Raw genomic sequence first — 19,346 nt, 5'->3', positions numbered from 1 at the left:
ATCTCAGGTTTGCTGATGACGCTGTAATTCTGTCATAGTTTTTATTTCTTTTCCCTGAACTTCAGTTCCCTTTCCACCGAGCGAGGTGGCGCAGTGGTTAGCACACTGGACTCGCATTCGTGTGGATGACGGTTCAAACCCGTCTCCTGCCATCCTGATTTAGGTTTTCTGTGATTTCCCTGAATCGTTTCAGCCAAATGCCTGGATGGTTCCTTTGCCCTAATCCGAGCTTGTGCTCCGTCTCTAATGACCTCGTTTTCGACGGTACGTTAAACACCAATCTCCTCCTTCCCTTTCCAAATTGCTCCTTGGCTTCTTTTATTGTTTGCTCAGTGTACAGACTGTCCGCCCCCGGTAGCTGCGTGATGTCAGAACGGTAGCTCAGTGTGTTCAGTCAGAGAGGCGCTGGCCCTCTGTAATTAAAAAAAAACTGAGTAAAGGAATCAATGATCAACTTGAACGGATGTCCTATGACGTCCACCCAGACCAAACGCAACGAACATTACCGAACAAAATAAAAAAAATAAAAATAAAAATAAAAAAGTGGTCAGCGAGACACAATGTCAACCATGGGGCCCGGGTTCGATTCCCGGCTGGGTCGGAGATTTTCTCCGCTCAGGGACTGGGTGTTGTATTGTCCTAATCATCATCATTTCATCCCCATCGACGCGCAAGTCGCCGAAATGGCGCCATATCGAAAGACTTGCACCCGGCGAACGGTCTACCCGACGGGAGGCCCTAGTCGCACGACATTTATTTTTAGTGTACAGACGAAGTGACGTAGGGGATACGCTACTACCCTATCCCACTCCCTTCTCAACAACTGTTTCACTTTCATGTCCTCCGACTATTATAACAGCAGTCTGGTTTCTGTACGGGTTCTAAAAAACCTTTCGCACCCTGTATTTGTTCTATCTTGCAGAAGTTACAGTACGGTTTTGGATCTCAGGGAAAGATACTGAAGTGCTCCGACTGACAGGTTCTGAGAAAGTGTTCTGTTATGTTTGCAGGCGGTGGTCGCGAGGCGGAGCCGCCGCAGCCGCAGACGCAGCCGGAGCCGTCTTTCGACCCGTCGACGCCGCTCAACGTGACAGCGCTGGTCGGAAAGTCTGCGAGACTCACCTGCCGAGTTCGCAATCTGGGCAATCGCACGGTAAGTCGCTGCGCGTCACCAATCTCGTGTACTATCCCACCACTGTATTATTGCACTTGGTCGCCCGTAACCGTTATCGGAAACACGCGGTGACGTTACAGTAAACAAGTGCAGTGGTGACGAAGGAAAGCGCATTGCACTGTGCCTGCTTTCAGACAGCTGTGCATGCAATATGAAGTGGTTCAGCACGTCCTGGTGAATATCAGTATAACAGCTCATGATAAGCCCAGTCCCGTCCTCACTCCCAGGTGCAATAATACTGTGGTCGACTAATAGCAGCCTCTGTCCGCTAAGCATGCTAAGGACATGACCAGCGTCTCAGCACCGTCATGTTTACGCCCGAGAAACGAGGTAGAGAGGAAACAATAACGTACACTCTTGTATTCTTACAAGCTGAATGCGTGCAAACTACACGTTTATAGTCCAATGCCCTGCTTAGCACAACAACTAAACACTGACCGTCAGTTTTTTGGTCAACATTTGAGTAACGAGAAACCGTGAAAGTCTTAGAAATTACACAATGAATTTTTGTGCGAATTTTCATATCCAAACGAAGAGTAGGCAATGGACGAAGTGGGTAGTAAATGGATCAGTGCGAGTTTTAATTTTGCAAAGAAATACTTAATTGCTTAAAAGTAATAAGGGAAACAAACATTAAATTTTGTGGTTTCTGAAAAAAATTTGAAAAACAAGCATGTTAAATATTTTGTGAAATAATTTGCGTCAAAGCATGAAATAAAATAGATTAGAAAAATATTTGACGCGCCTTTGAATGATGCTCGAAAATCATGTACAACAAATGAAGTGGTGATTGAGAATTTAAGGTTCAGTGTTTGGCTTAGAGTTTCAAAGAGTACTACAGAATATTTGTCTGGTGGATTATGTGGCCCACAAGACAAATTTCGTAAAGTGCTCCACAAAATTCTAAGTTAAACTATGTATTTTACGTTCTCAATTGGCGCCACGTTTTCTGTACATGATTTTGAGCATCATTCAAAGGTGCGCAAAGGTTTACCTAAACCGTTTTATTTCATGCTTTTAGATATAATCATTTCAAAAACATTTTACCATTTTTTTTTTCAAAACAAAATTTTTCACATTAAAACACGCACACTACCACTCTGAAAAATTTACCCATATTGTAATGTGTGTGAATCCACAATTCGTCTAAATAAACCACAGGCTTCTTTAATTCTGAGGATTAATTTTTCATAGTAATCTAACGTAAAGTACCTTTTTCGAAATTATGTAGACGCGTTCGTAAATGATAATACGTTTATTTTGACAAATTTTTTAATCAAATATAAGAAACAGGAAAGAAATTTCCGTCTAGTTACAGTTCTAGCCTCGAAGTTGCAATGGCCCTGTTAAATGTTCGTCCCACAGAAAACAGCTCCACTCACATTTCACTGGCCGGCCGCGGTGGTCTAGCGGTTCAGGCGCTCGGTCCGGAACCGCGGGACTGCTACGGTCGCAGGTTCGAATCCTGCCTCGGGCATGGATGTGTGTGATGTCCTTAGGTTAGTTAGGTTTAAGTAGTTCTAAGTTCTAGGGGACTGATGACCACAGATGTTAAGTCCCATAGTGCTCAGAGCCATTTGAACCATTTTGAACATTTCGCTGATTTCTTCTGCTACAGTACGGTGCACACGCCTGGCCTGATAGAAAATGGATAACGTTCTTCAGCTACAGATATCTTTAGCGGAAACCAGCCGCTCTACATGCCTCTACAGGTTGCCTCAGATGTTTTCTGGTATTATTTTCACAGAGCTATTGAACGATAGATAGTTTATGCGTGAGAGGTTCAGTACACTGTCCCTTGTTTGATGCAAAAACACCGCCAACCCCGTGATAATCTTAAGTTACAGTTTCGACACTCGCACACAGTCACAGTCATTCGTAATAGTCAGCTTATGGTATGTAGCAGAACCAGTTACGAAAAAGGCTATAAAACGGATTTCTGTGACAGAATGCTCATTCAAGTGTAACACAAATTGACGCCCCGAATATTCAGCTCTCGGTCCCGACTTGTACAATACACCACGCCGATTTTAGTTATTCACAAGTCACAGTTTGCACATAAAAACCATAATTCCTCACGTCCGCCTCTAGCAAGCATGCACGTGAGCACTCCAAGGTCAAGTTTAGCTCATAGTTTCGCAAATTATTACATCTATTCATTGCTCCTAATACACACATCCGTAGCTTGTTTGTCCGTCTGTGAAACGAAATACATCACTGATTATGCGCATCACGAAAATAATGGCTCTGATCACTATGGGACTTAACATCTGAGGTCATCAGTCCCCTAGAACTTAGAACTACTTAAACCTAACTAACCTAAGGACATCACACACATCCATGCCCGAGACAGGATTCGAACCTGCGACCGTAGCAGTAGCGCGGTTCCAGACTGAAGCGCCTAAAACCGCTCGGCCACATCGGCCGGCTATGCGTATCACGGATCCAGTAGTTTTTTGATAGGTTTGCAGAGGTATGTGGCATTAGATGTCAACGCACAAGTCGTGTAAATAACGGACCGCTGATTTGCGTCCGCGGAGGCGGCCCCCGATAGTGACCCATATGGGTTCCATAGGATTTATATCAGACGAATTTGGTCACCGAGACATCAACGTGAGTTCACTGTAATGCTCCTCAAACTATTGCAGCACAGTTCTGGCTCCGAGACACAGACAATTATACTGCTGAAAGATGACATTGCCGTCGGGGAAGACATCAAGCATGAAGGGATTCAGGTAGCCCGCAGCTGTCAGCGTGTCTTAGATAACTAACACAGGTCCCATGCAAGCGCAGAAGAATGTCTCCCGTTACATAATACTGCTCCCATCAGCCTCCACGTTTCGACCCCCGTTCACCACAATTACGGCGTTTGTGGAGACGACTATCGTCCTAGTTTAGCAAAAATGTGATTCGCCAGAAGAGCCGACACGTTTCCGTTGATCGACGGTCGAATCCCGATGGTTCCGAGTCCACTGGAATCGTAATTGACGATGTCCTTGGGTCAACATGTGAACACGTGGGGATGGTTTCCTGCAGATCTCCATATTCAACAATGTACGATGAACGGTGTGCTCCGAAACACTTGGGTGTGCACCAGAATTGTGCTCTTTCGGCAGAGACGCCACAAATCATGATCTATCCTACTTTACAGAGCAGACAAATCTCCGAACCTCTAGTTCTGTGAGGAGTCATGGACGTCCAACCATTTGGCGTCTAGTGGTGATTTCACTGTCCTCCTACCTCTTTCCGTAGATGATCACAGCAGTAGCACGTAAACATTCGACCAGCTTCGCCGTTTTAGAGGAACTCGTTCACAGGCTTTATGTGATAATAATCTGTCCTTTCACAAAGTCGCTTATCTGAATGGTTTTCCCCATTTGCAGCCCATATCTCGCTAGGGTGATCCCCGTCCGTGTGTGCTCCGATGACACACTTTTGTTACCGCTTCACGTTCCCGCAACACCACGAGATGGCATCCAACGTCGCGGCAGAGGTCATAATGTTGTGGCTTATTAATGTACAGCGTAACCAATCCGATATCAGTATCAAACTGCAAAATCTCGTGTCTTTTACCAAGAACCAATGACAACTTAACAGATTTTATAAGAGATTTATTAAATAAACAGATTTATAAAACCCTTAAATATCATAAGAATTCATCCTTAAAGTAAGTGAATCATCGCGAAACGTTTCTTTTTTCCCAGTACCATAAGCAGGCGATTAACACTTCATAAATTTCCCCTGGGAGTACGATTCACCCGTACAGCCACAGTTCTCATGCTAATGCATATTTAGTTAGTAGACATAACAATACTTATTTATTATATTACTTCGAATTCAAATTTTCATTCACACTAATAATTAAATATATTAAATCTACGTATAACAATTAATATTAGGAGCGTTCAATAAGTAATGCAATACATTTGTTTCTTTCTCTACCAATTTCCGTTGAAAAAAAAATGCGGAATTTATTGTGAGGTATCGTTTAATATTCCCGCTTCAGCCCATATCGTTTCATGAAGTTCCGATGGATGGCGGATACGTAGCCTATAACATGGCGTTTTTAACTGAGGTGCGTTCCAAGCAAAGAGTTATCACTGAGTTTCTTTTGGTGGAAAACCAGAGCATCGCAGATATTCACAGAAGCCTGCAAATTGTGTGAGGACACCTGGCAGGGAACAAAAGCACGGAGAGTCGTTGGGCGAGACGTCTGTCAATACCGCAACAGGGTCGCGCAAACTTATCCGATCTCCCACGTGCCGTTCGGCCACACACAGCTGTGGCTCTTGCAATTTTGAAACGTGCAGATACTCTCATTCGAGGTGATCGGCGAATCACAATCAAACACCTCGCTGCTCAACTGGACACGTCTGTTGCTTGTGCCCACAGACTCGTCCACCAGTTGATGTACTCAAAGGTGTGTGCCTGCTGGATTTCCCCCTCCTGACAGAAGATTATGAAGAGCAACGAAGGGATATCTGTGTGGAATTTCTTGGGCGTTACGAGGCTGATCGTGACAAATCGTCACAGGTAATTAAACATGGGTTCATCACTTCGAACCGAAAACAAAACGGCAATCCATAGAGTGGCACCACACCACCTCTCCTTCGAAGAAAAAGTTCAAAGTCGCACACTCATCCAGTAAAGTCATGGCGCTGGTATTCTGGGGCTGTGAAAGTGTTATTCTGCTTCATTTCCTCACTTATGGTGCAACGGTTAACTTTGAAGTTGCGCTACCCTCAGAAAAGTGAAGGAAGGACTTCAGCTAGTTTGTCGCTACAAAAATCCAAACGGACTTCTCCTTCTCCACGACAACCTAAGGCCTCAGTCAAGTCTGCGCACCCGAGAGGAGCTCACAAAATATCATTGGACTGTCCTACAGCCCGGATCTTGTACCTTCCATCTGTTTGGCCCAACGAAGGAGGCACTCCGCGGGAAGGAGTACGTGGATAATGGGGAGGCTATTGAGCAACAAGACGTTGGCTCGAACGTCTATCTGTAGACTGATGCCATGCTGACACACGAGCCCACCCAGTACCGAGGCGTAAGGCCGTCACAGGTTGAAGGGGGAATAAAAAATGGTTCAAATGGCTCTGAGCACTATGGGACTTAACATCTGTGGTCATCAGTCCCCTAGAACTTAGAACTACTTAAACCTAACTAACCTAAGGACATCACACACATCCATGCCCGAGGCAGGATTCGAACCTGCGACCGTAGCAGTCGTGCGGTCCCGGACTGAGCGCCTAGAACCGCTAGACCACCGCGGCCGGCGAAGGGGGAATATATAATACGTTTGTTTATGAATAGCTCATCTGCTAACAGTCACATTTCCTTTATTTTATTTTTCGTACGACGCGTTTCGGGAAATAATTCCCATTTTCAAGTGCGTTGTTTGTGTTTGTTATGTCATTACTATGTGATGTTGTCGATGTGTGATATTCTGCTTCATTTTGTTGACTTTACTGCAATATATAAGAAAACACGTGAATTTTAGTTGGTTGTCGATCTTTTTGTGAAATTAGTGGTGAAATTTAGAAGAATGTGTACTGACAGTTCCCTTATGGTCCATTTGTGTAGAGTCTCAAACACACTAAACATCACATACAACTTGTTGTACACTTTTAAACATCGAAAACATTTTTCATAAACAAACCAGTTCAAAAAAAATGGCTCTGAGCACTATGGGACTCAACTGCTGAGGTCATTAGTCCCCTAGAACTTAGAACTAGTTAAACCTAACTAACCTAAGGACATCACAAACATCCATGCCCGAGGCAGGATTCGAACCTGCGACCGTAGCGGTCTTGCGGTTCCAGACTGCAGCGCCTTTAACCGCACGGCCACTTCGGCCGGCAAACAAACCAGTGACACAGATGTTCTTACAGGTAGTCAACAGAGATGATATTATAGGTCTTCCACAGATTATGATATGTTTTTGTAGAGAGGTTATTTGCCTTAACAATTTGGATCATAATTTACTTATGTTTATTTTACAATTGTGCTTATTTATATGTGTTACTATTTTTATTTAAGTACACTATCGAAACATCTCTAATGAAAACTAAGGTTTTGTAGCCAAAAGAGTGGGCAATAACATGGTGTATTGGAATCCTGAATAAAACCAACCTTCCTTCAGAAAGAAAATGTGTTGCATTACTTATTGAACGCCCCTCGCAAAAGCCGTAATAATCACTAAAGATTCAGTTTTATTTCCAAACTATTCTGTTTTGTCTACGTATGATTAAATTCCGTAAGATTCTGACACCTTGTGGCCACAGCACAGCACTGCATCGTAATATTACATCTGTCGTGCTAGAACCATGACTCATTTATGAAGCTACCTGCTCACTACCGCCCGACTTAGCCTGCGTTCGCAGTGGCACCGACAACGATCGTCATATGCCGCCGCCAGCGATCGCCCGATAACATCGACCGACAGCTTTGTCACAGACAGTGCGCCCGATCTCCTTCGTCAGTTTTTGACGGGGTAAAGGCGGTTAGGTTAGGTTAGAATTCAGCCTATGTATGAACTATGTTAGGTTTTAACCTCCATGAATGGGATGGACACCACAACGCCTCCGTGCTATGAAACGTGTGCTACAAAGCTGCTTTTACTTCTAAGAAGATGCCGAATGCATGTGAATGAGCTATATCTGTCTCGGAAGGAACGTGGCGATTACTGTACGCTCTGTACAGTTACTGGAATTACCATATAAGTTTTACGAATATATGAGATAAAGTGAGAAACATTTTGTTACATACTCGACATGATTCGTAGTGACGTTGAAAAGCAAGTACAGACACTCTGTTTTACTGAATTTATCTGAAATCGTGCAAACGTCAATGGCTGTCATTCAAAATACTTGTGAAAGGCAAACATAAAGTTTCTCGTTGGAGAAATGTGTTCGTCGCCAGGGTGATTGTGTTCAGAAATAAAAATGTAGAAGTGAAAAATAAATATGTGGACTGTTATCAACGTTTCCTTTATTTAAAAAGCCTTAAGAATATTCTCATACAAAATTTTGTGGCATTACTCTTCAGCACGCCCACATGCTTATCTAAATAATCTTCAGTTAGATCACATAATTATCAGTTTATCGCATCTCTTCACGAAATAACAAATTCCGCCTACATAAAATTCTGAGCCCTAGAAATTTGAAACCCAGAGAGAACAGAACTTGTAGTAGTCTAATTATTTAGTCATGACTTCATGCAGTACACTCAGAGAACTCTGAGGAAAGTTGTCCATTGAAATATCGCGAAAGCAGTTTATGTACGATTTTTTGACCGTTTTATGAAAATTTCGTTTCCCTATCAGAGACTGACTGACAATTAAGTCATCATCATCAAACGATTTAAATGGCTCTAAGCACTATGGAACTTAACATCTGAGGTTATCAGTCCCCCAAACTTAGAACTACTTAAACCTAACTAACCTAAGGACATCACACACATCCATGCCCGAGGCAGGATTCGAACCTGCGACCGTTGCAGCAGCGCTGTTCCAGACTGATGCGCCTAGAACCACTTGGCCACAGAGGCCGGCTGTCATCATCATCATCATCATCATCATGAACTTTCGTCCTTCCACTCTTAAACAACTTCTTGGCGGAGAAAACTTCGTCATATTATTCGGGTCATACACAACACAAATTTCGCGATGAACGTGAGTAGTCTTGAGATTTTTTGCCACTGCAGGATTTTAAATTGCAATCCCATTATGAACAGTAGGAGAAAGGGAAGCAATGTGGCATTCCCTTTATCGCAGCTGTAAACACACTGACCTACTGAGTGTAGCATCCACTAATATCCATTTTACATGGAAACGGAAGTTATTCTCCAGACAGCACTAGTATTACAGTATTCAATCCATGCTTGAAAATAAATGCAGATTCTAGCCAAGACTACAGGTTGCAGTGTTGTCTTTGACCATGAACGGTACCTATGCAATGTACTCAATACGTTGCAGATGTCACTCGTGGTCAGAACAGTGTTCAATGCAGTTCTGCGTACACTATGTCGAAACTAAGTGAATCTGAAAGTGGACAAATTTTTGGTGCTCGTATGGAGAGTGCTTCCGTAATCAAGGAAGCCAAAGTGTTCGGCAGATTAAGAGGTACAATATAGAAGATTTATACCGAATGCAGGGAAAGCGGGAAAACATCGTCCGCTAAGTCACAACGCGGACGGAAGTGTGTACTGAATGATCATGACAGACATCCATGGAAAACTGTGACGAGAAATAAGAGGACGACAGCTGAAAAAATCACTTCAGAACTGTATGCCTTGCGAACCTCGTCATCATCAAAACAACAAGACGAGAGCTCGATAAGCAGGAAACTGCGGGCGACCTGGAATTCCAAAACTACTCATCAGTGATTCAAATCCCCGTCCTAGGGAAACGTGGGGCCGAAGCCATAAAGCCTGGACTACGGACCAATGGAAGAAAGTGATTTTGTCGGATGAGTCCTGTTTCTGTTTCCAACTTACGCCAAAAGAGTAAAACAAAGTGGCGGCTCGGTGATGATTTGGGCAGCCATATCGTAGTACTCCATGGGCCCTCGGTTACTGTGGAAGGTCGCATTGCTGTCAAGGGTTATGCGACCATTTTGGCGGATCAGCCCTATCCCATGGTACAATGTTTGTCCTCCAATGGTAATTTTATTTTCCAAGACAAGGTCGCTTTTTATACAGCACGCATCATCCAGTACTGGTTTTGTGAGCACGAGGATGAATAAGGTATTTGACTGATTTCTGCAAATTGTCTTAAATGATTAATTACGTCATTTTACGCTCATAACATTCTTTTTCCCTCTTGAATTTCAGTATTCTTTTACAAATACGGAAATGAAATTCACATAATTTGGAAGCCCGCTAAAACGTTCCTTACGAGTCATATTATGCCTGTGACGTCACTGGCTAGCTTGCTGTTCCTACTGTCATAATGCTAATTCACAGTTATGTCTTGTTTTCGAAAAATGGGATACAAATGATGTGTAGTACCATACTGTACAAATACATCTATAAAAACACCTGAAAAGTTTGCTTGAATGAGAATATGCGTAAAATGTGGTTGCACTGTACCGGCAAATTGCCATCACGTCAACGCACAAGTTCAGAAACTTAATTAAAAGTGTGTTGTACAGTGAAGTTAACATTAATTTTTCTCCAAGATACGCTTTTCCACTCTTACATGAAGCATAGTGTCATTCAACGAAATTAAACTCTTAGTGAAAATTGTCGTCTTACCCAACTACACATTCATTGTTCGGAAGATCAGTTGTTAGAGTGAGAGACCGCCGAATGATAGAAGATAACATCCATAGATCGGTGGTTCGAATCCAATGGCAAATAATATTTTAACTTATTTGTAATACGACTCGATTGTCCTCTCACATGATAACCAAATCACAATTATAAAACATCATCACATCGATCAGAAACAGATTATTATTGTGTTTTCCTTGCCGTTTACATGCACTTACATTTGCAATCGCTGTTCATACACGTCATCTTCAAAAAGATATTTTCTTGTTAATATGAACATACAGGTTTTACTTTATTAGAAACAATGTTTTTTTTGTCTTCGTACTGTTAAGCTAGGATCCTTATTGTTTAAACTTTTGACATTTCATCATCTTACAAAAAAATTATGTAAGTTTACTTGAGACACTGTCGTTAGTTTACACTCAAAAACATCACGGACCTTACGATTATGTTACCTGCGTGTTGTACATGCTTTGTATCTCTCCGTATAGAAAACGACATCGTCATACACCCCGTTGTACTGTGGGCGTATGGTGATATCTACACTAATAGCAATGCTTTCCCAAAATGCGAATCGTTTGTTCGCAAAGTAAATGCATTTATCCTCTGTTGTCTCTTTCTCAGACAAGGATTAATATGAAGCTATACATAACACATCCCACAATAGAAACAACTGCTACAATCTATTGTTGCTAACGCTATTTTCATATTTCGTGCAAAACTTTTGAAAATGTATGACTCTTCTCAGCTTCGAACATGTGCTCTCATTAACAGTACTCCGAGGCGCTATCCGTTGCGCCCCTTATTTTAATATCTCATTTTGTTCGGTATTGTTCGTTCTATTTGTTCGGAGCGGACGTTACGTGACGTTTGTTCCAGTTCATCGTTGGTCAATTAACACAGTTTTTCTATTACAGAGGGCAGTTAATTCTCCGACCGAACACGCCGACCTACCGTGCCAGTGACTGAGCGCTTTATCTGAGCTGTTTATCTGTTCAGCACTTAAGTTTCACCAAAGAAAAATTTCATTGTGTTTTGGGTCGTACCTCATCACTCATCGTTATAATATAGAGACTCATATATAATACTTCTACAATTTCTTAGTTTTGATGGAGTTTAATGATGTTGCAGGGAGTAGGGAATAGGATGTCCATCGTTGCCCGTATTACCGCCCTAAATGGGTGGAGAAAAAACGCATCAACTTCCGCAAGGTTTCCACCATCAGCGTTCACGAAATTCCTTTCTATTGCTACTTAAAAACTGTAATTGCGTTTTCCATCACTAAATAGCTAAACTGTTTGGAGAAAAAGTACATAAAATCCTCGTAACTATGGCTAACATTCCTATAAAGCACGTATCGTTTCGTCTTATTCCTAGTCTGTGACGTCACCATAGCATCAGCCAGTAACAGAGCGTTTTCGATCATGTGAGCAAATCTTGATATTTGATTATTTTTAGACGTTAATTAGGTAAAGTAACAGATATTTTATGAGAATATTGATCGTAAATGCTATGTGAATGTTATGATCAATCAGAATAGCAGCGGTCCGGACCACATTTTTAACACAGGAAAATAGCCTACTGTCGCACCCTTCCTGGCCACAACAGTTACGAATCTCTATATTATGGAGCCTTTGTGGTCTACTTTGGAGAGAAGGATGCGTGATCGGTATCCACCTCCACCATCGCTACGTAAACTAACCACTATTTTTCAGGAATAATGGTATAGATTCCCTTGAAAACCATTCAGAACCTGTACTTATCCATCAGAGGAAGACTGGAAACTGTTTAGAATGCCAACGGTTTCTTACACCATATTAGGCATGGTAGTGTTGTGTTTGTGGTGTTTCGATGTTTTTGTCCACCCCCTCTATGTCCACATCTGTACTCCGCAGGCCACCTTACGGTGTATGGCTGATGGTACTTGCGGACGCTTTTTTCCCCCCTTTCCTCTTCCATTCATGACTTTTGCGTGGGAGCATGGAGTGTCGGTAAAGCTCTATACGACGTCTTATTTCTCTAACCTTCTCGTTGTGACCACTTCATGAAAAGTGAAAGAAAATAATACGTTACCCGACTCTCCTTGAAACTTAAGTTCACGTAATTTGAACAGTAAATCACTCCGTGATGCACAGCGCCTCTTTTGTGGTGTCTGCACTTGAATTTTTTGAGCATCTCCATAACGCTCGCCCGCCGAATAAGCGATCCCATGTCTAAACGAGCCACTCTTCTTTGCATCTCCTCTTTCTTTTCTATTAATACTACTTGGTAACGGTCCCAGGCTGTTCCTGAGTGCATTACGTGATCCCTCAAATTGCAAATTTGGGTACGTCCAGCGCTGCCAACCATGATCGTTTTGGTGGTCCAGATATTATGGCGTGGGAAGGCATAATGTTGCATGGGCATACTTATCTCCAAATCTCTGAATATGGTACACTCATCAGTCCAAGTTCTTTTGGCACTGTACTTCTCTCCCATCTGCGTCGTTTCAGGGGTACATTCGGCCCTGACTTCATTTTTACAGATGACAATGCGCTACAGCATCGAACTGTGCAGGTGGAAGAGCTCTTGGAACGAGAGGATATTCATCGAATGGACTGATCTGCTGGTTGCCCCGAGCTGAACTCCTCTGAGCACGCATTGTACAGACGTATTGCAGCACGTCCATATGCACAAACGATATCCAGCAGCTGTCAGCCGCTCTGTTGGAGGAATGGAAAGTATTACCACAGGAACTCTTTACCAACTTAACTGACAGCCCAGGAACACGTTGCAGAGGAAGCATTGTCGTCCATGGTGGTCACACACCCTGCTAAGATCCATGTGCCGCCGTTTGTAATGTCCAACCGGCCGTTGTGAATCGCAACGACTTCAGTATACTGTTTTTCTCTAAATAAGTGTCATTTATGATGAAATTCTTTCGAGCTTCCAGCCGTGATGTAGGTCTCAGAACGCCAGGAGTATATAAAATATCTTGTGGGAGTGGACAGTTTTATGTCGGACGCACTGTGCATACTACTGAGCAACGCTGTGTAGAACACGAGAGATGCTATCGCTTTCGGTATCCTGATAAATCAGTGGCAGCGGAGCATGCTCGCGATAATGGACATCGTTCTGCATTTGAAGACACATCAGTTATTGCACAGACTGTTAGTTTCTGGGATAGCTTGATTGAAGAAGCGATAAAAATGTGTGACAGCCTCGATAAAAACGATGGCGTACATGACGGAGCGGGCACGAGGCCCACGAGAAAGATACGCCATGGCGTGTACGTCCCAGTACGTGGCACTGCAGGTCTCATGAATGCCAGCAGCCGTCTCCGACGGGGAGTGAGTAACTACACTCCTGGAAATGGAAAAAAGAACACATTGGCACCGGTGTGTCAGACCCACCATACTTGCTCCGGACACTGCGAGAGGGCTGTACAAGTAATGATCACACGCACGGCACAGCGGACACACCAGGAACCGCGGTGTTGGCCGTCGAATGGCGCTAGCTGCGCAGCATTTGTGCACCGCCGCCCTCAGTGTCAGCCAGTTTGCCGTGGCATACGGAGCTCCATCGCAGTCTTTAACACTGGTAGCATGCCGCGACAGCGTGGACGTGAACCGTATGTGCAGTTGACGGACTTTGAGCGAGGGCGTATAGTGGGCATGCGGGAGGCCGGGTGGACGTACCGCCGAATTGCTCAACACGTGGGGCGTGAGGTCTCCACAGTACATCGATGTTGTCGCCAGTGGTCGGCGGAAGGTGCACGTGCCCATCGACCTGGGACCGGACCGCAGCGACGCACAGATGCACACCAAGACCGTAGGATCCTACGCAGTGCCGTAGGGGACCGCACCGCCACTTCCCAGCAAATTAGGGACACTGTTGCTCCTGGGGTATCGGCGAGGACCATTCGCAACCGTCTCCATGAAGCTGGGCTACGGTCCCGCACACCGTTAGGCCGTCTTCCGCTCACGCCCCAACATCGTGCAGCCCGCCTCCAGTGGTGTCGCGACAGGCGTGAATGGAGGGACGAATGGAGACGTGTCGTCTTCAGCGATGAGAGTCGCTTCTGCCTTGGTGCCAATGATGGTCGTATGCGTGTTTGGCGCCGTGCAGGTGAGCGCCACAATCAGGACTGCATACGACCGAGGCACACAGGGCCAACACCCGGCATGATGGTGTGGGGAGCGATCTCCTACACTGGCCGTACACCACTGGTGATCGTCGAGGGGACACTGAATAGTGCACGGTACATCCAAACCGTCATCGAACCCATCGTTCTACCATTCCTAGACCGGCAAGGAACTTGCTGTTCCAACAGGACAATGCACGTCCGCATGTATCCCGTGCCACCCAACGTGCTCTAGAAGGTGTACGTCAACTACCCTGGCCAGCAAGATCTCCGGATCTGTCCCCCATTGAGCATGTTTGGGACTGGATGAAGCGTCGTCTCACGCGGCCTGCACGTCCAGCACGAACGCTGGTCCAACTGAGACGCCAGGTGGAAATGGCATGGCAAGCCGTTCCACAGGACTACATCCAGCATCTCTACGATCGTCTCCATGGGAGAATATCAGCCTGCATTGCTGCGAAAGGTGGATATGCACTGTACTAGTGCCGACATTGTGCATGCTCTGTTGCCTGTGTCTATGTGCCTGTGGTTCTGTCAGTGTGATCATGTGATGTATCTGACCCCAGGAATGTGTCAATAAAGTTTCCCCTTCCTGGGACAATGAATTCACGGTGTTCTTATTTCAATTTCCAGGAGTGTATTTCAGACGAGTTTCATAATTCTTGACTGTATTTTTGCATGCATGCAAGTTCTCGATAGCACGCGACAAAATAAGACCATTAGTGGGTCAATTAAATATTGATTTCCAGGTGCCTGCACGGAGCCGACCTTACGCGAAGTGTTGCGTACTGGCCGATTGGTGTGACGTCATAAATTCGTTGTAGGGCACCAGTGACGTCATATTAGGGAGCGCGGGTATCTAAGGACAGTAAAAACGACCAAGAAACAGTCACCACTTCACAATGGCCAAGGAGTAACTAACAGAAAGCTCGTGGATTTTAAACGACTTGACGCGGCTGGATGCTCGAGAGAATTTTATCAGTACATTTCGCCACGAAACGATGCATTCATGCAGATGTCATTTATGTTCGTCCCACTGCGCTTTTCTTTCAGTTACCTTCTCTGCTATACTGAAATAGTTCTTTCAGTGTACGTATGGTCAACTTTTCATTAAGCTTAATACTTAGCAGTGACTCATCATGGAAAAGTTACTTTCGTCCTTAAATTTTACGCACCAGCGTACAATTCTGCTTCGCGCCTAGAATTATTTTCACAGGGCTGTAAGGTCCAGGTATGAGTTGAACCCATCAAAATCAGACGCTGTTTTTTATTAATGACTTAATTACCATGCGGTGTGGTAGGAAATACGTGCAAAAATAAACACTAGACAGAATATTTACAAAAATTATTTTGTTTTCTGTTTTTTCTTGGAATGTTTGTTGTGGTAACAGACTGATGTACAACGTAAACTTTGACGTAGGTTATGTTCGAAGGTGACAGTTTAGGTGCGATGTGGAGAAGCCAACGTGTGGGATTTATTGGGAATAACTATAGTACTTGTTAGCGCGTAACTTAAGCATAAAGGATTTCAATGAGAGATTTCTGTCCACTAATTTGATGACATCTTGAGCTAGAACATTATCGAATTTCTTGCTGCGTCAATTCAGAGTAAAACCTCGAGCTTTCGACGATTACCACCATTGTCTTCGTCAGGAGCAACTGACTGTCAAAACTGCTGCTAAGGTGACCTTACAAAGCCCAAAACGGCTTCTGATTGGTCTGTAATTACGTCATGCTGTCGTAGATGGTGTCAGCGTCTGCGCTGGTGGCGCCACCCCTTCCAGGCTCCCACATACTGGGACACTGTAATTAAAGAGGCTCTAGAAATAATAATGCGAGAGAAAATCTTCAACCGTGATGGGGGATATAATCTTAGCGGTGCATGGAAGCGAGCTCTCGACGCAGAGAAGAGCCAGAGATATTCGTCGCAACGATTACGCTACGGCGTAAGCGGTGGCGCCACCAGCGCAAACGTTGACTCCATCTTCGACAGCATGTCATAATTACCGACCAATCAGAAGCCGTCTTTGGGCTATATAAGACCACCGTAGCAGCAGTTTTGACATAAGTAGCTCCTAACCAAGACGAAGGAGGTAATCGCCGAAAGCTCGAGGTTCAAATTGCTCTAAGCACTATGGGACTTAACATCTGAGGTCATCAGTTCCCTAGACTGAGAACTACGTAAACCTAACTAACCTAAGGACATCACACACATCCATGCCCGACGCAGGATTCGAACCTGCGACCGTAGCAGCCGCGTAGTTCCGGACTGAAGCGCCTAGAACAGCTCGACCTCAGCGGCCGGCGAAAGCTCGAGGTTCTACTCTAAGTTGACACGGCAAGAAGTCCGAGAATGTTTTAATACAGCAGTGCCGTCGTGAAAGGTTTCGTTCTCTTCATGAGTCAGAGCAGGTAGAGAGTATAGGCAGGTTCAATATTTCCAGATTTAGTAGGTATTAGTAAGTTGAAAACGGCTGTACAATAGTGTTAAGTGAATTTTCTTCTACCGACCACTGGAAAAAGCAGATGTTAATTTCTTGGAGGGGTTTGGGGGGGGGGGGAGCATTTACTGGATGCTTTGATTGACATTTGCGTAGATTAGGGAAGTTCTTAATGTCAACAGCAGTCATTGCTTGTTGTGGAGTAACTGCAGGAGGATGGTTTCTGGATTTCACTGGACTGTAAAGTTTCACATATAGCTCATATTTCCTGTAATTCGCCACAATAGTTTGTCAGAAATTTACTTATTTCGGAGGTATCTCAGCTAACTTCATCAGGGACGAGAGAGATTATTTCCTCCACACTTTGCACAGCGAGACTCCACCACAATTTCTGGAACCGTGTACCGCCTTCTGAAATGGGTAAGATTGTACGTAGGGGCTCCAGAAAGTAAGCTACACGTCATCCCAAGCTTAGACTATTTTGCAGCAAGAGTGGCGCATTTTCAGAAGAGGGTACATACCCTAGGCTCTTACAGACGCAGCTCTGTCGCAGTACGGATAACACGTACATCACAGTGCGCGACTGAAATGGCGCGGTACCTGGAAACGTACTGCAAAGCTGAAGTACCGGGTGATCACGAAGTCAGTATAAATTTGAAAACTTAATAAACTACGGAATAATGTGGATAGAGAGGTAAAAATTGACACACATGCTTGGAATGACATGGGGTTTTGTTAGAACCAAAAGAAAGTATTGCTAGACGTGTGAAAGATTTCTTGCGCGCGTCGTTTGGTGATGATCGTGTGCTCAGCCGCCACTTTGGGGTTTCCTGAAGTCGCAAGTGTATTGTGATCGACCGACATCTCTAGGAATGCTGAAAGACAACATCCGACGCCAATGCCTCACCATAACTCCGGACGTGCTTTACAGTGCTGTTCACAACATTATTCCTCGACTACAGCTATTGTTGATAAATGATGGTGGACATATTGTGCATTTCCTGTAAAGAACATCGTCTTTGCTTTGTCTTACTTTGTTATGCTAATTATTGCTATTCTGATCAGATGAAGCGCCATCTGTCGGACACTTTTTGAACTTTTGTATTCTTTTGGTTCTAATAAAACCCCATGTCATTCCAAGCATGTGTGTCAATTTGTACCTCTCTATCTACATTATTCCGTGATTTATTCAGTTTTCAAATTTATACTGACTTTTTGATCACCCGGTACATGGAACAGTTAGGTCCTTGTGGGCAAAACGTATAAACTGCACACAGATTAATAGTTAAATTCTGACGTAATATGGACCAAATTCAATGTTGCGTCCATCCATAGTGAAATGGCGCCAACGATTTGTCCAAGGCCGAGCAGACATGGATGATGCTGATCGGAAAATCCATTTCTAGTATTATCGGTTCGCATCTTTTCGGCAAGCTGCAAGATCATGTGGGGGAAAGAGATCTTCCAACATGAGGATGTTTACGTAATGTTTCTCTAATGGATCCGTGACCACGGTTTTCAAGAAGGGTCATAAATCAGATGCGAATAATTATAGGCCTATTTCGCTTACGTCAATCTGTTGTAGAATAATGGAACATGTTTTGTGTTCTCGTATTATGACGTTCTTAGATAATACAAATCTCCTTCATCATAACCAACATGGATTCCGCAAACAGAGATCATGTGAAACTCAGCTCGCCCTATTTGCCCAAGAAATTCACAGTGCCGTAGACACTGGCGAGCAGATTGATGCCGTATTCCTGGACTTCAGGAAGGCATTTGATACGGTTCCGCACTTACGTTTAGTGAAAAAAATACGAGCTTACGGAATATCGGACCAGGTTTGTGATTGAATTCAGGATTTCCTAGAAGAAAGAACACAACATGTCATTCTTAACGGTTCAAAATCTGCAGATGTAGAGGTAATTTCGGGAGTACCGCAGGTAAGCGTGATAGGACCTTTATTGTTTACAATATACATAAATGACTTAGTTGACAACATCGGTAGCTCCGTGAGGCTATTTGCAGATGACACGGTTGTCTACAAGAAAGTAGCAACATCAGAAGACTCGTACGTACTCCAGGAGGACCTGCAGAGGATTAATGCATGGTGCGACAGCTGGCAGCTTTCCCTAAACGTAGATAACTGTAATATAATGCGCATACATAGGGGCAGAAATCCATTCCAGTACGATTATGCCATAGGTGGTAAATCATTGGAAGCGGTAACGACCGTAAAATACTTTGGAGTTACTATCCGGAGCGATCTGAAGTGGAATGATCACATAAATCAAATAGTGGGAAAAGCAGGCGCCAGGTTGAGATTCATAGGAAG

General features: G+C 44.0%; 1 protein-coding gene across 2 annotated transcripts in view; it reads left to right on the top strand.

Annotated features, from left to right (window-relative positions):
* The window catches only part of LOC126471574 (protein turtle homolog B-like), a 434,642-nt gene that overhangs the window by 189,478 nt on the left and 225,818 nt on the right, over positions 1 to 19,346 (top strand). For both annotated transcript variants that reach the window (XM_050099800.1, XM_050099798.1), the window contains exon 2: positions 1,011 to 1,153. In XM_050099800.1, the coding sequence (XP_049955757.1) occupies positions 1,011 to 1,153 (143 nt within the window). The remainder of the gene's footprint in view (positions 1 to 1,010; positions 1,154 to 19,346) is intronic.

Source organism: Schistocerca serialis, chromosome 3 (genome assembly GCF_023864345.2).
Source record: "Schistocerca serialis cubense isolate TAMUIC-IGC-003099 chromosome 3, iqSchSeri2.2, whole genome shotgun sequence".
Classification (NCBI taxonomy): Eukaryota; Metazoa; Arthropoda; class Insecta; order Orthoptera; family Acrididae; genus Schistocerca; species Schistocerca serialis.
This window is presented reverse-complemented; position numbering and strand designations above follow the sequence as displayed.